Source organism: Falco cherrug, chromosome 5 (genome assembly GCF_023634085.1).
Source record: "Falco cherrug isolate bFalChe1 chromosome 5, bFalChe1.pri, whole genome shotgun sequence".
Lineage (NCBI taxonomy): Eukaryota > Metazoa > Chordata > Aves > Falconiformes > Falconidae > Falco > Falco cherrug.
Genome location: NC_073701.1, coordinates 54,311,467 through 54,326,093, shown reverse-complemented (window position 1 = coordinate 54,326,093; position 14,627 = coordinate 54,311,467). Strand labels below are relative to the sequence as shown.

General features: G+C 38.1%; 1 protein-coding gene across 3 annotated transcripts in view; it reads right to left on the bottom strand.

Moving 5' to 3' along the window:
* MON2 (MON2 homolog, regulator of endosome-to-Golgi trafficking) overlaps positions 1–14,627 on the bottom strand; it is a 73,911-nt gene that overhangs the window by 57,621 nt on the left and 1,663 nt on the right. For all 3 annotated transcript variants that reach the window (XR_008732576.1, XM_055712561.1, XM_055712562.1), the window contains exon 2: positions 1–64. Coding sequence is in view for 2 of the 3 variants with exons in the window: in XM_055712561.1 (XP_055568536.1) it covers positions 1–64 (64 nt within the window). In the remaining variant the exon portion in view is untranslated. The remainder of the gene's footprint in view (positions 65–14,627) is intronic.

The window sequence follows — 14,627 nt, the reverse complement described above, 5'->3', positions numbered from 1 at the left end:
CTGCCAAAATATCAGTGTTCCGTGCAGCTATTGTTTTCACTTTTATTATTCCTGATTCAGCAGCCTGGAAGAGAAGAAAATAAGTAGTTCAGATGCTATTTCATACATCAGTATGTGGAAAGAAATAATATTGAAGATAAATAAAAATGCACAGTCTCCGAGCAAAAATGTTTTTGCCATGTTTTCAGTAAGCTGAGCTAATGCAGAAGTGAGATCTTTGTAGCTTCTGGAATTCCTTTCCAGAATTCCACAGAAAGTGGTATATTCTGTGGTTCAGAATTTTTAGAAATCATTATTCTCATTGTATTACTTCCCAGTCCTACGAACACACAGAAAAATCACTAGCAAAACAAAAAACCCTGTTACATACTCTGTAGAATTTCACACTGTGAAACAACTACCATGATATATCATCTGTCACATTCATCAGGTTGAAATTCTGAAGAAACCAAGAACATCAGTAATTACATCAATGCTTAATACTTAACACTTTTGCAATGAAATCTGGTTAATAAACTGGATGTGGTACACAACACTTGACTGAATATCATCGTTGCTCTTCCAGCTGGGTAGCAGTATTTTCCATTCAAAAGCTAACACTCACTAACAACAGGTACCAGAATGAAACCCATTTTCCCATGAATTTTGTCTCCCTTATGCCCTAAACAAATTATCCCAGGTAGTACCATGAAGAAGCCTTCCTAACAATACTCTCTGTTCTTCCTAACATGCCATACAATCCACACGAACAGTTCTTCCCCTTTCCCTGAAAGTACAACCTGACAGACCAACAGCATCCTCCTTCCCGTCCTGCACATCTTCAGCAGGACCCAGGGCTGCAGATGTGCAGGTTGGGAAATGCATGTGTACAGACTGGCTGGGTGACAACCAGGGGCTGCAGAGCTGAGCTGCCCACCAAGGAGACCCCATACTGCCACGAGGGAACAGTAATTCTCTCTTCAATTGTTCACAAACACTTCCCAGCACAGATTACTAGTCATGCTCTCCAATGAAATCAAGCCAAACTGAAAACATAACATTAAGGCTCTGCATTTCAAAATTATGATTTCTGACAATTTTTGTGTATAAAACACAAAAATACATTGCAAATGGAACCTTTCTGGTTTGTAATTCCATTAATACCCTATAAACGTCTGGAAACAAAGAAGTCATGTTCAATACACTGTGCACCAAAATAAACGCAAGAGTTTTTTGCAAGCAATAGGACATAAATTACTGGAAAATATTGTTCTGCTGAATTTGAAAGTACATTTCCCCTTTTATTTCAGCTTTTTATTTCCACACTAAACATTTCCGTTTTTCCTCTAATACTACTATTTAAAGAAGTGTGCCATCACTGTATAAAACGGATTAGAGAAGCAGACAAGCTGTGGCAGCAAAAATATGAAAGTGACGGTACATGAAGTTCTATCAAGTAGCAATATTTCCCCTCCCTCAAAACACTACTCCAACAAGACGTCACCAAAAGTCAAGATGATGATATAAACTCATAATCAAGTATTTTAATTAGCAGTTGATATACGTATTTCTCAAAATAGCTAAATTAGAAATGCAGAACTGAAATTTTGAACTTTTTGGTTGTTTCCGGTTTGTTTGGTTTTCTTTTTTTTAATTTCCAAAAATAACATAGAAAGACTAAACACTGCCATAAAATAATTTAAGTGATTTGTGAAATTCTGGAGAATTATTTAAGCTTTGTTGAACATAATGTTTCCACTTCAAAAATACAGGCAGAATAATATCCACAGTACCTGAACTAACATATAACATGCTCAAATGAGTATAAAGCAACATGCAAATATTATCTTTCACATAATTCAAATGAGGGGTGCCAAACAGTTCTCATTTACATGAATTATGTTAACTTAATGTGTTGAAGTGTCTTACATTTTAAGTTAATCCCCATTCTTCTTCAGTTATAAATTGTCAGATAATTAGGGGGGTCTTGTCACAACAAATTGTTCCTATTAATTAATATGAAGGATTTGTCACAGTCCAACTTCAATTATCTTCAAACTAAACCTCATCACATGTGCTGTCAATCAATTTCTTTCTTGCCAGGAGTGACAAACCCACTCTGAATCAAATATTAAGGCTGCCCACATGCGTGACATTGGCAAACACTGTGCACTCTGCATGAAGAAAGAAAAAATTATTTCCAACATAATGTCTCCTAGTTAATTGTTTCTATGCTAGCTTTGTATAAAATAGCATATATTTTTTTAAAACTAAGGTACAGCTATTTGACTTTTTACAACCACTCTGAACACGACAGATAGGTTTTCTCCATGAGATATAGCAAGTTCTATGATGATCTGCATTACACTATGGTTTCTATTTAGAATCCAAATCCAAAATGTTTACAGTTAAAAACTAATTACACGGCATACCTCATACAGGAAAAAAATCCAACACTCCACTATATATGTAAATAATACCACATATTAACATTTACAAAAAAATAACTTCAGTTCATCTCAAATAACCAACAGAAAAAAACAGACTATAAACAGTTATCTGGCTATTCTGTCTACATCAATATAAAAGTGTATTTGGATTGCATCAACTTAGCAAATTGAAAGAGATGTCAATAGATTTTAAGTTTACCGATTTACGTCAATTACTACAGCACTTTCAGGACACTGCCCCATTAGAAAAAGAACTTCTAGAAACACTAATCAAGGAGATGGTCAGCATCATACTGTGTATCTGTGGGTACAAATATGATAATTTGCTTTCACACAAATACAAGGCACTATGCTTTTAAAGCAGTCACCACTTTTTCAAAAGTGGCATTATCAGTTTCCCTTAGCACCACAGTTAATAGTAGTCTCATGAGCAAGTCAGCTATCTCTATAATCTTAAAAAGAATCAAATACATGTAGTTCCTCTAACATAACAAACCTCAAGTATACTGGAAACCTTCAGTCAATTAGATTTCCTGTTCTGCTACTTTAACAACTGTGAAATGAACTGAAATAAAATGTCTCAAGCACACACTTGCCATTATTGAGGTTTGCTTCATGTTTCTGCTGAAGCAACTACAGCAGCCAGTGTGGGGAGGGGAAATGACTGATGAAAAACAGAAACTGACTCTCAGCGATAGCACATATTCAAGTCAATCTCTTCCAGCACTTTAATTTGGTTTTAATCAGTCAGTCTCACAACAAAATTAAATAGGACTCTCCAGGCTCAAGCACTTAACCCATCATCTTTCTGCTTCCTCAGAACTTACCAAGTATTTGCTGATTACATGAAGATCACCCTTCACAGAAGTCAAAGGCAAAGAGGAAATGCATGTACAAAAATATCAAGACACACATAGTGCAGTTTGAAGTAGACTGAAAACAAGCCTGTGCATGGCATCTACCTGCTGGCCTTGAAGTTCCTCTCCCAAGGTACAGTCTGACAACATTCATAGTTCCACAAGAACCTTACCCTGAAGCTACCTTTTAGACAGAGGCTCTCTGCACAAGAGCGACCCAGCTGTGGAAATTCATAGACACTTTCAAACCCACCTTTAAGGGTTTCTCAGATCCAAACCTCTTCTCCTCCTTACAGATTTCTCAGTCCTCAGTTCAAACAGGGAAGGGCTTCAGCCTTCCTGTCACTGGATGCGCTGTGTGCATCTTTCAAATTTTTGTAAATTTTAATGCTTTTGCAGGGCCAAAAGCAACAACAAGGTAACAGAGTTAAGTAATTTCTGCTCAGGCACTCAGCAAGCAAAGACTTAACCCATCCTCAAGCAGAATCAACATTTTCCAACATCCAAGAGCTGAATTTCTCCACATCATAGTTTTGTGTGCACATATTTAAAGATCTATAACTCATAAATAGCATATGGAGGGATTAGGATAACTGGGGTATGCAATTCTACTAGCTGCTGTTCAGGGTGATGTAAAGGCAAGCCACCCACAGCAGCAGCAGAGTGATAAGCACATCTGAAAGGCACCAGTTTCTCAAACCTGTCTTCCAGGGACACTGTAGAAGCACTCAAACCTAACTGCAGCAGTCTACATTACCAAAAGATACCACTACAGCTAACTCCACTATCAGCTAACTCCACTATCATGGCAGCCCAAGAATGGCCACAAGGAATAATGGCACAGTGTATGCTCAAACATCTAACTATCTAATTACATAGCGGTTTTCTCCTCACAGGCAAAGACATCATGGAACCCCGTTGCAATGCAGATGGATGGGCAAGCTAGGTACCAGAGGGGTCAGCCAGGATGCAATTCAACAGCATGTCAGTTGCTCCACTGTAATCCCTATGGATTTGTTGTTACTCTGGGGTAAACGTCAAAGAGCTACCCTTCTTTCACTGAAAAATAACAGCATAGTTGACAATTTTTCATAAGAGAAAGATGACAAAAAATTCTAATCTGGAATCTCTCCTTTACCAGCGACCCTTTTCAGGAAGTGGAAACACCACCCACTGTCTCTGCTGTTTCAGTATTTTTTTTTTTAAGTTTCAAAAAAGGGTTTTTAAAAAGGTTTTAAAAAGGATCAACTTGCTGATCCTCGAAACTGGTACCTCAGAATTAGGACCAGAAGTAGCACCTTTTTTTTTTTTTTTTTAACAAAAATTATATATACACATAAAGATATTTAATGCAACAACCAGGCACGTGCTCATTTCTAGTAAAGATTGATCTAACATTAAATATTTTGTGTAAACTACTAAAGGTGATAGTACTGTTACCAAAAGTTATTAAAATAGAGAATTTCCACTCCTAGTGCTTTGAATGACCCTTTGTGTTTTGACTGTATTTTGAGAACAAATTGCTATCTCCAGATATACCAAAATTGCTGGTAAGGTTTGCAGCTCTTACTACACAAGCTTTTGATTTCTGTCTTCTAAAAAGAAAAGCATTCAGGAATGCTTTCAGGAATGATGGTCTCTGTTGGCATTTACATTACACTGTTTGCTAACCTTTTACCAAGATTAGATGAGAGTAATATTTGTCATCTATGGTCACTTCCATATCTATTATGGGAAACAAAAAGAGCATTTTTTTTTCTATTCATCATTATCTGTCTTTCCAACTGGAACACTAACCCTACACCCAATAGTTTAGATAAGAGATCCTCCTGTCTAAAAGTACAGTTTCACTTCATTGTTACTCTGGCTTGCTTTGCAAAATCACATTCTCGACCATTACTGTACTGCTAAACTATTATTTGGAAAAGGACATACTCACAAAAAGCTCCACACTAAATCAGCCTCATGAAAGCACCCAAGTATACCACATTTGTGTGAGAAAGCACTGTACTTGCCTTCTGCATTTTTATCTTCCTCCCCAGGAGTACAATCCCTACTCAACCCCTTCTCTTTTATATATGCTCATTCTACCTGTAATTTAAACTGGTGAAATGCCAGTTGTGTTCTGACAGCACTGTGCACTCTCAGGGATCTATTATATTGAATGATTTAATGTATCTGGATTACAGCTTGCTCACATGCTACTGGCTTGGAGCAAGGCCTACCAGCAGAGTCTCTGGGAATGGAGCACCATAAAGGCAGATAAAGGCAGGGAGTATGTGAACCAGGTACTTAATGTCAACTGGACACATACAAGCCCACACACCCAAGGGCCAATGCCATTGAAAGGACAACCTCTACCTGGGTCACAGTGACTTGGGAAGGTTATTGATGACTGGGGAGAGGTAAATGCTACACACATCTCCAGAGTGGGCTGAGAAGAGCTTTCAAGACACTACAGGACAGTCAGTTACACATCACTAATTGGTAAGGTTACAGAACAAATCCTTCTGGAAACCATCGTCTAGACACATGCAGGACAAGATGATTAGGAATAGCCAACACTAATTTAGCATGAGCCTCACCAACCCAACTGCCTTACTGCCTTCTACAAGGAGATGATGGGCTGTGTGTGGCTAAGGGGAGAGCACTACATATTTTATACCTTGACTAGAGCAAATGCCATCTCCAGTTGTATCCTTATAATCAAATTGGTGAGATACAGACAACTGGAGAGTAAAGTGGGTAAAGATTGGCTCAAAGGGTCATTACAAATGGTATGAAGTCCAGCTGGTAACCAGTCACTAGTAGTGCTTCTCAGGGGTGGATACTAGGGCTAATACCATTTAACATCTTTAACGTTATTAGCAGCCTGGATAAAGGCATAGAGTCTGCAGACAAATGCAACATACTTGGGGGGTGCATATTCAGAGGAACCCAGATAGGCTGATTGTTGGAAGAAGGGTTCACTGGAGTCAAGAAGACGCTCAATGAGTTATGCATCTTGCTCAACTTTATTAGTTTCTAACACTACTTATATAGAACCGATACACATGCATATCTGTAAAGCAGAAATATAATTGGTTAGTAGTCTCTAAACACGTGCGGTTCTCACACCCCTAATTATCATCACTAAAATAAGTGTTCTATCCATGTAGCTAATTGTGTTGCTGTGCTTCAGCCTTGTAGTTTGTTACTCCCTATCTTCCCATACCGGTCCCTATCTTTCTTGGCCCTGCACCTGCTTTCCCAGCAGCTGTAGCTTGTTACAGCCACGGCCTGTTGGCACAACATAATTACTCGGTCTCAGGATTCAAGAACAGCTCAAGGCTACCTTTCTTATTGTCTCCAGCACAGCAACTTCAGTACAATTCTGATTACAGACCTATTCTAATACCAGGCCTGGATTGTGCAGATCTTCAGAGATTCTAAGGCCATGCTTCTGCAGCCATTCTTCTACAGCTGATAAATGGGCTGGTAGGCACCTCACGGAGTTCAACAAAGGCCAATGCAAAGTCCAGCCCTGTGCACCAGTACAGGCTGGGGGCAGCCAGCAAAGCAGCCTTACAGAAAATGACCCAGGGTCCTGGTGGACAACAAAATGGAACCAAAAGCCAGCAGTGAGCCCTTGTAACAAAGGTGGTCAACTGCATGCTGGGCTGCATTAGCAAGAACACAGGCAGCAGGTTGAGGGAAGGGAGTCCTTCCTGCTCTTTGGCTCTTGTGGGACTGCTGCTGGAGTAAAATGTCTAGTTTTAGCCTCCCCAGCACAAGAAAGCCATTGACATGTTGGGGCAAGTCCAGTGGAAGTCTACTAAGACAGTTAGGAGATGGAGAACAACGGATAAGGAGATGCTGTAAGAGCTGCATTTGTTCAGTCTGAAGAAGACAAGACTAAAGGGAAGGCTTGTTAATGTCCACAGTTTCCTAAAGGAAGGCTGTGGTGAAGGTGAAGCAGTTGGCAATCACTCTTCAGATGTGTGCTCCACACTGAATATATGCACAAGTAGAGAAAGAAAGCAGGGAACACTGACAGCAATAATGCTCCTTTCAAATCACTTCATATACTGCAATTCCGCACAAGCTTCTTACTGTGATTTTTCTTCCACAGAATCTTAGTAAACACAGTAAAATAGTACTAATTTTCCTATAAATTAAGAATTGTATTTTGGTAAACCACCTTTCACTATCACAAAACCCTCAATACAAAACCAGCTACAGTTTTCCAGTTTTTTTACATTTGGAATATGTGATTTACGTGAACTGTTGAATAGCCTGATTAACTTTTTTTTTTTCTTTTTAAATAAATAAATTAATATATTTGCTGGTTTTCTTTGTATAACCTTTATTTATCATATGAAGACAAGAAACTGCAAACAGGCCATCAGTCTCTATTCATATACAAAGTTGCTTCTTCACCTGTTCAGACTTTACCTGAGACAGAAGCAAAATTGTTCTGGTTTATTCTACATAATGTTCTACTTGAGCTCGGTGAAGGAAATAAATAGTGTACATTTCTGATTCCAGCAACAGGCACAACAACAGTTGAAGACACCAAGTTAATTCCGGCTAGACTTGACTCTGCTCAAGGATGGTGCCATTCTCAATGGCCAGAGCAACTATGCTCTGAGAAAAAATTAAACCATTAACCAATTCTATTATACACTTTCTCCACCGATTTAAGATTAATGATATAGCAGGGTTTGGGTTTTATTTTTTAAAACCACACTATCTTGTTCATTTCCAGCTTTAGTGCGACTATGTTAGTTGTCCTCATATTAAAACTGCTCTTTCACTTGACAGGAGTGACTGCTCCTCTGGTCCGTTAATCCTCTGAAATTGTCAGTTTGCAGTATCAGCAGCCAATTCAGAATCCTGAAGGTTAATCATCAGTAATGCCAGGAGAGGTGCCAGTGTTATCTAAATTGCTTCAGAACTGTTGCCTCTGGAGGTACCTCACTTGATGTGAATGTGGAGGTATAGATAATGAAATACAAATATTTAATATCAAGAGTTTTCTTCTGACAATCAAAGCATTATACCTCAGCTGGAAAAACCATCACATATAAATCAACAGAACAAATTAGAATGAATTAACATAAACCAACTAATTACTGAACAGCATCAATATAGACAGAAAGAAAAAAAGCTAACAAAGACTTGATACAGAAGAATTAGCAACAAATTCTTAATTTACACTCCTCTCCTCCACAGTCAGACAGAATCAGGATGTACCCTCTATTTTGTATTATATTATGTATGCTATATTCATACATTATATTTATATATATATATATAAAAAATCTATTCTACGGATATCCTGAGAGAGCACGTGTCTACCATTAATGGATTTCTGAGTGATCTGTCAAGTACAACACAACTGATTATAAACCATGGAAATAGAGAACTTGAATTTTCATTACATACTTTTGTCACAACAATCATCATTCTACAATAAAATAAAACCCAACACCCTGTTCCAGAGCTTTAAGTGATTTACACTTGAAGATCAAACTAATTTTGCCTTCACCTTGTTGATCAGAACAGATGGGACCATGGAACTCCTAAGGCTTTGCCATAAATACTATACTCAGAGTCACACAGTCTGAGACAGCAGCGCCAGGGGCACGGTAAAAAGAAACAAGAGACAACAGTTTGGGTACTAGTTAAGAATAGGAGTCGCCAAGAATTTCCAGCTTCTGCTACAGCTTTCCTGTATAATCTTCAGGAAGTCATAGGAGACAGGTAGTGATTAAATCAGAGCTTGAGATGCACACATTTACATATTTTGACTCCCTTTACAATGCAGATCTAGTCTCTACTGAATGCTCCTTAATTCTTAAAGCGCCTCCTCAAGCTAACTCAACTGACCCACTACCAGGGGCTCAATACCGAGGTCTAAGCTTAGGCCTTCGTATCCAAGACAACATGCAGGCAGCAGAAGACCCATGCTCTTCCGACCAGCTGCTGGAAGCCAAGGAAGCAACAGTAATGCATCTCTAGTAGCAAAGATACAACGTGTAGGTTGCAGAGTGAATCAATCCCCTGGCCACAAGATCCTCTGAATAGCTATTTGGCTCCATTGACCGTATTTCCATAACAAACCGAGCCAGCACAATTGATGAAGGGAGCTCAGACACCTGAAGTTAAGCACCTTAATCCTGCACTGAAAAGTTTACAGACACACTAAGATATGGAAAGTTTTAGTCATTTTTTTTTGTTCATTACATTGCAAGGTATTACATGGTGAAGAAATTGGGTCTACATATATGATGGGAATAATTTTTGAACACATAATATTTCTTACCAAAGACTAAAATGATGACATTAGACTTAGGATCTATAATAAATCTTGATGCTTAGAACATATTTGAATAATCACGGTCCCCTAGAAACATAATACACACTTTTAATATTCATCTGTGTACTTTCAAAATCATGTTTTGAATAAAAAACACTGTAAAATTAATGGCTTCCAAACATGAAGCCAGGAGACTGCAGTTAGTAAAGATCAGGAATTATAAAAGGAACTATAGGAAATACTAGGGCTCATTTGTTTCAAGCTACCAGCTCAGCCACAGGCTGGCAACTAAAGAATGCTATGGAATAATCTCCAGTCACATGCGCAAAACACATGCTTGAGTGCAAACTGCCTAATGATGACAATATGCATTTTACAGAGCATAGTTTCTTGATTTCAAAAGAACCTTTAAAATATTAGTTAAGTAAATACCCATCAAGGCAAACTCTACAGTATTTACATCCTTCTGAACTAATGCTGTAAAGACCTGAAAATCAACCAACTTGGTAAATTCAGTGTAGGTTAAGTTCCCTGTAGGCTATAATGTCAGAATTATTTAATCCATTTTATTCAATAAATAAAGTAGAAAACCCCAAAACTTGGTTACTACTACAGAAAATGGTCCATGTACAAAGGTTTATTCTTTGCCAGGTCCATTTGGCTCATCTTTTTACCACCGGAGTAGCATGGACACAAAGCTCTCGGAAACCATTCAATGCTAGTAATACATTAAGTGACTCAAATGCTCAAATCACAAGGCATTTTAGCGTGTTGTTCTCTTTCTCAGTCTTCTGATTTGTGTACTGCACTACATTCAACACATTTTCTGAAATATTACTACTGTATTACTGTTACAGACCAAACAGCTAACGTTCCCACATATTTTTTTAACTGCTCCTTCCAGTTGCATTATGAATCCTAATGTTCACTTCCACATTATAAACCAAAGTAATTGATCTGTATCTTTTTAACACGTTTAAGTTTTGCAATACATCCTTATATTTAGTTTCACAGAGCTACCCAATGACGTCAGAGAGGTTCCCTAAAAGCACAAGCTTCCCCCCCAAAATTTTGACATTAGCCCTAAAATGTGTTCAGGATCAGCATATCATTCCAAAATAACCCAGGGGATAAAACTGTCATGTATGTCACTCGGTGCAGACAGGAGTGGACGCCAAAGGAAGAAATGTATGAATAAAATCTGTGTTCACAGAACACAACAATCTCAGTGCAAATGCTATCTCTTGGCTCAGCTAGCCCACACCACTTCTACTGTAATTAAATAATGTAAAGTTTGCTTTATCCAGAAGTCAGTCAAATCTGGATTCTTTAACTTTTACCCAAAGAATTCTGTAAGGTTGCCTGCTTGCAAGTAGTTATTTCTAAAAGAAGGAAACTAAGACTGCAAAATTGGATTCTATTATTTTTCCTAGATACAACAACTTAATTTACAATACAGTTTCAAAAATGTATCTATATGCCAAAGGCATACACAACTCAAACAGTTAAAGAAAAGCAATGCTGCTGTTTCAAAGAAAGACCTGGAAAAGAAACAGCACAGAGATGCTATCAAAAGCTATCCTTCAGGAGTCTCAAGAGAGCACTTCAACTGACCAAAGCACTCAAAGCCAAAACTGTGCTGCTTTTCCAGGTTGAGGGAAGTTGAACCCTATTTCTTTTCCGGCCTACTATTTCAAATCACCACAGCAGCAAGCATCCTAGAACACACGGACACCTGCAACCCACTACACCACTGCTACACAGATGTCCCACAACAAGTCTAAAGCAGGCCAAGCTCATCCTGCCATGCGAGGGTGAAGTCCTTGCCCCCCTCTCCCTCTCTACCAGCACAAGCGTGCCTGTAACTGTGCAGGGAGCTGGATTAGAGTTTGTTGGTGGTTTTTTTTTTCTTCAAGCCCGTTTTGCTTTTACTGCTATTTAAAAAGTCAATAAAAAAACTGAGTCAATGTAGAGACTACAAGCCTACTAGAGAGCTGTGACTTTTGAACCAGAACTGTGTAAACAACGAGGAGTTACATACCACTGGAATTCAGGCTGAGAACTTTTTGCATATACTTATTTTCCCTTTTAACTCCATAATTTCTGCTAATTATAAATGATTTCCCCTTGTATTTCTAAGGGTTTCTTATGCAGTGAAATTACCTAACTAAATCAGACACAACTTCCAGAACAATATTTTCATTCAGTATTAAGAAACAGCAGGTAACCAACCTATTTAGCACACTGAACTATTTTCAATTCTGTCGTAAAACTAAATTCTTACTCCAGTTTACTAGAGACCACCACAGCTTCCCACACACCCAGCACAGGATATTCAAGCTCCAGTCACTAGCAGGTTAAAACAGTTTATAAAGCTCTGCATGCAAGCCACGCAATTCAGTTCAGAGTTAGAAGCATTACAATGCTCTCTAGCACAGAGCAAATCTTAGGGCCTGCAATATTAAAACAACAGAATAATGGCCAAGCAGTGTTGTTTTCTATGAGAAATGCCCAATTACTTAAGATAACATGAGCACAACTGATGCCTATACCAAAGACTGCTACATCCTCTGTAATTTCAAGCTCCAAAAGCTACTGTTTAATTTACAATTGCCCTGAGAGCTTTTATCACATCTGAGGCTGGTGTCTATTTTTCTAACTGAGAAACAGGAATAAATTGTGAAAATATGAATACATTTTTCAGCAATATTATTTGCACATCTGCCAGTATACACAGTTTTGGCATATTATACACAGATAACCACCAAATCACTCCTTGGTCATAGTATATAGCTTTCATGCTTAGTATACTTCTGTAGTCAGTGATCTGAGGAAATACCAAATAGAAAAAACACCTAGCAACAGACAGACGTGGGTCTGAAGTCTAATAGTAACTGGTATTCCCCACACCTTTCAGAAGAATAAGTCTAGCATGTTAGTTAATCCCCAATCATCAGCAACACAATTTCAAGCCCACAGATTCTTTCCGCAGCTCCCATTCTCAATGTATTAAGCCCCACCACCTAGGAAAACCATACCCTGGTACTATTTGTCACACAGAGCAAAGACAAGGTGTGGATTGCTTTAGGGCCATCCATACATTCCGTTATTTCTTAGTTAAAAGCTCTAAGGGGAAGGCAGTTTGCCACATATTTGGGTCATAGGTTTAACATTGGGAGAAACTCAGTAATTTCAGTGTTTCTTAACAGATTATCAAAAAGTCAGCAAAAAACCTCAGAATCCACTAAGTGACTTACAACTACATGATTTCCGTATAAATCTGACCTGATAAGAAAACTTTACAGACTCAGAAGTAATAGAAAAATATGAGATTAAAGTGCTTAAAAGAGTGAAGAGTTCAAGTTCCATTCCCAATAAGGGCTTAAGACCTTACTTCCACCTCCTAGCTGAGGATAAGGTCTAAATCTCACAGCCTGTGGGATCCCACAGCCAGCTGTCCCCCTTTCTGCTGCACACACACCACCACCCACCAAGAAGAAATATCCAATAAAGCTCTTCAGCTGTGTCATCCATCTGCCTGTTCAAAGAATCATTTAATATTGTTTTGGTCCGTCTGTACCTAAGAGATATGGCATTAGTTTGTAATAACATAAGCATTAGAAAGATCTTTGAAAAGTGAAAACCAAAATCCTATTTAATTAAAAAAAAAAAAAGGCACCAAGCTCTATTTTTCAGATCATGCCACTTTCTATCTCCTTACAGTATGGATTAAAAAAGAATTCGCTCAAATTAATCATTTGAGCAACAAGCAGAATTGAGAACTGCACTACTACTTTTATCAGCAGCAAGCCTATCAGCTAAATTAATTTTGCAAAATTTCAACAGTATTAATATAAAAAAATTAAAAAAACCAGAATAGACAAATCATTTTAGAAAGGACTGATGAAAACAAGTACCTGTGAGCAAAATTTCAGATTATGTTAGAAATTGGAGAGATTACTAGAAGCAGTTTACCTTCATAAACTTTGGTAGGTAGGTACCTACCAAATCTAACAACTGCAATACAGCTCACAACTGTTAATTTTGGACTAGAAGTTTTTCAATAGCTTTATCACACCATGGTAAGTTTATTAAGTGACATGGAAGCATACACATCAGCTGCAAGATAAACTCATAAATTACAATGCATGTGGTAGTGATGAGGATAGTCTACTTACATTCCAAGTGAAGAAAGTGAGATTGTAAGCAGTAGGAATTAGTTTTAAAAAGCCTGTTTAAATACGGTTTAAAAAGCTGGTGCTGTTCCAAATCAGCAAGAAGCACATGCCATTCCTCTGATCGCTCTAGCTAAATCTAATCATGATCAGACCAAACACACGTGATTAATATACCCGTTTAGCAATTGAGATTTGACAGAAAAGGCCACCCATTTCCCTTAAACCAAGAACAAACCAAAACAACAAAAAAAAAGGCTTCCAGAAGCAAGGAAGTAAGATCGTTTCCTGCAACTGTCTCATACATCCTATTGTAGGACTGCTTTCACCTCAGACTTCTAAGTCCACAACTCACAGCAGAATCCTTAAGCACTTTCCAGTACTATTCCGTAAACCTACCCAAACTCCAGACGATTGTGAAAAAACTATAAGTGTTTTTAATGAAGTAAACTATGCAAATCATTGTCGAGGTGTAAAATGGAACAACTCATGTCATACTTACACAAGAATATGATAAACATACTGAACAAGTATCAAGAACTGCACATGCAGTAGTTAACCTTCACCATGTCAATATAATGAAGTACTACTAATAATACTAGCTTAAGAATTAAACTGCCCATCTTCTCTGTAGATCTTGAAGAAAGTAAACATTAATACAGAGGGGAAACTTGTTCAGAGACCAAACAACTTAGCCACACAGTAATACACAGGAGAAAGTGGAAGCAGCACGCCCACCTCCCTCCAAAACCCACAGATAGATTTCTGTTCAACTGACCACAACTTTTTCTTATTTACATTTGACCACACACAATTTCTCAGTACTGATCACAACTTTCTCGTTTTTCTGTGACCACACACAATT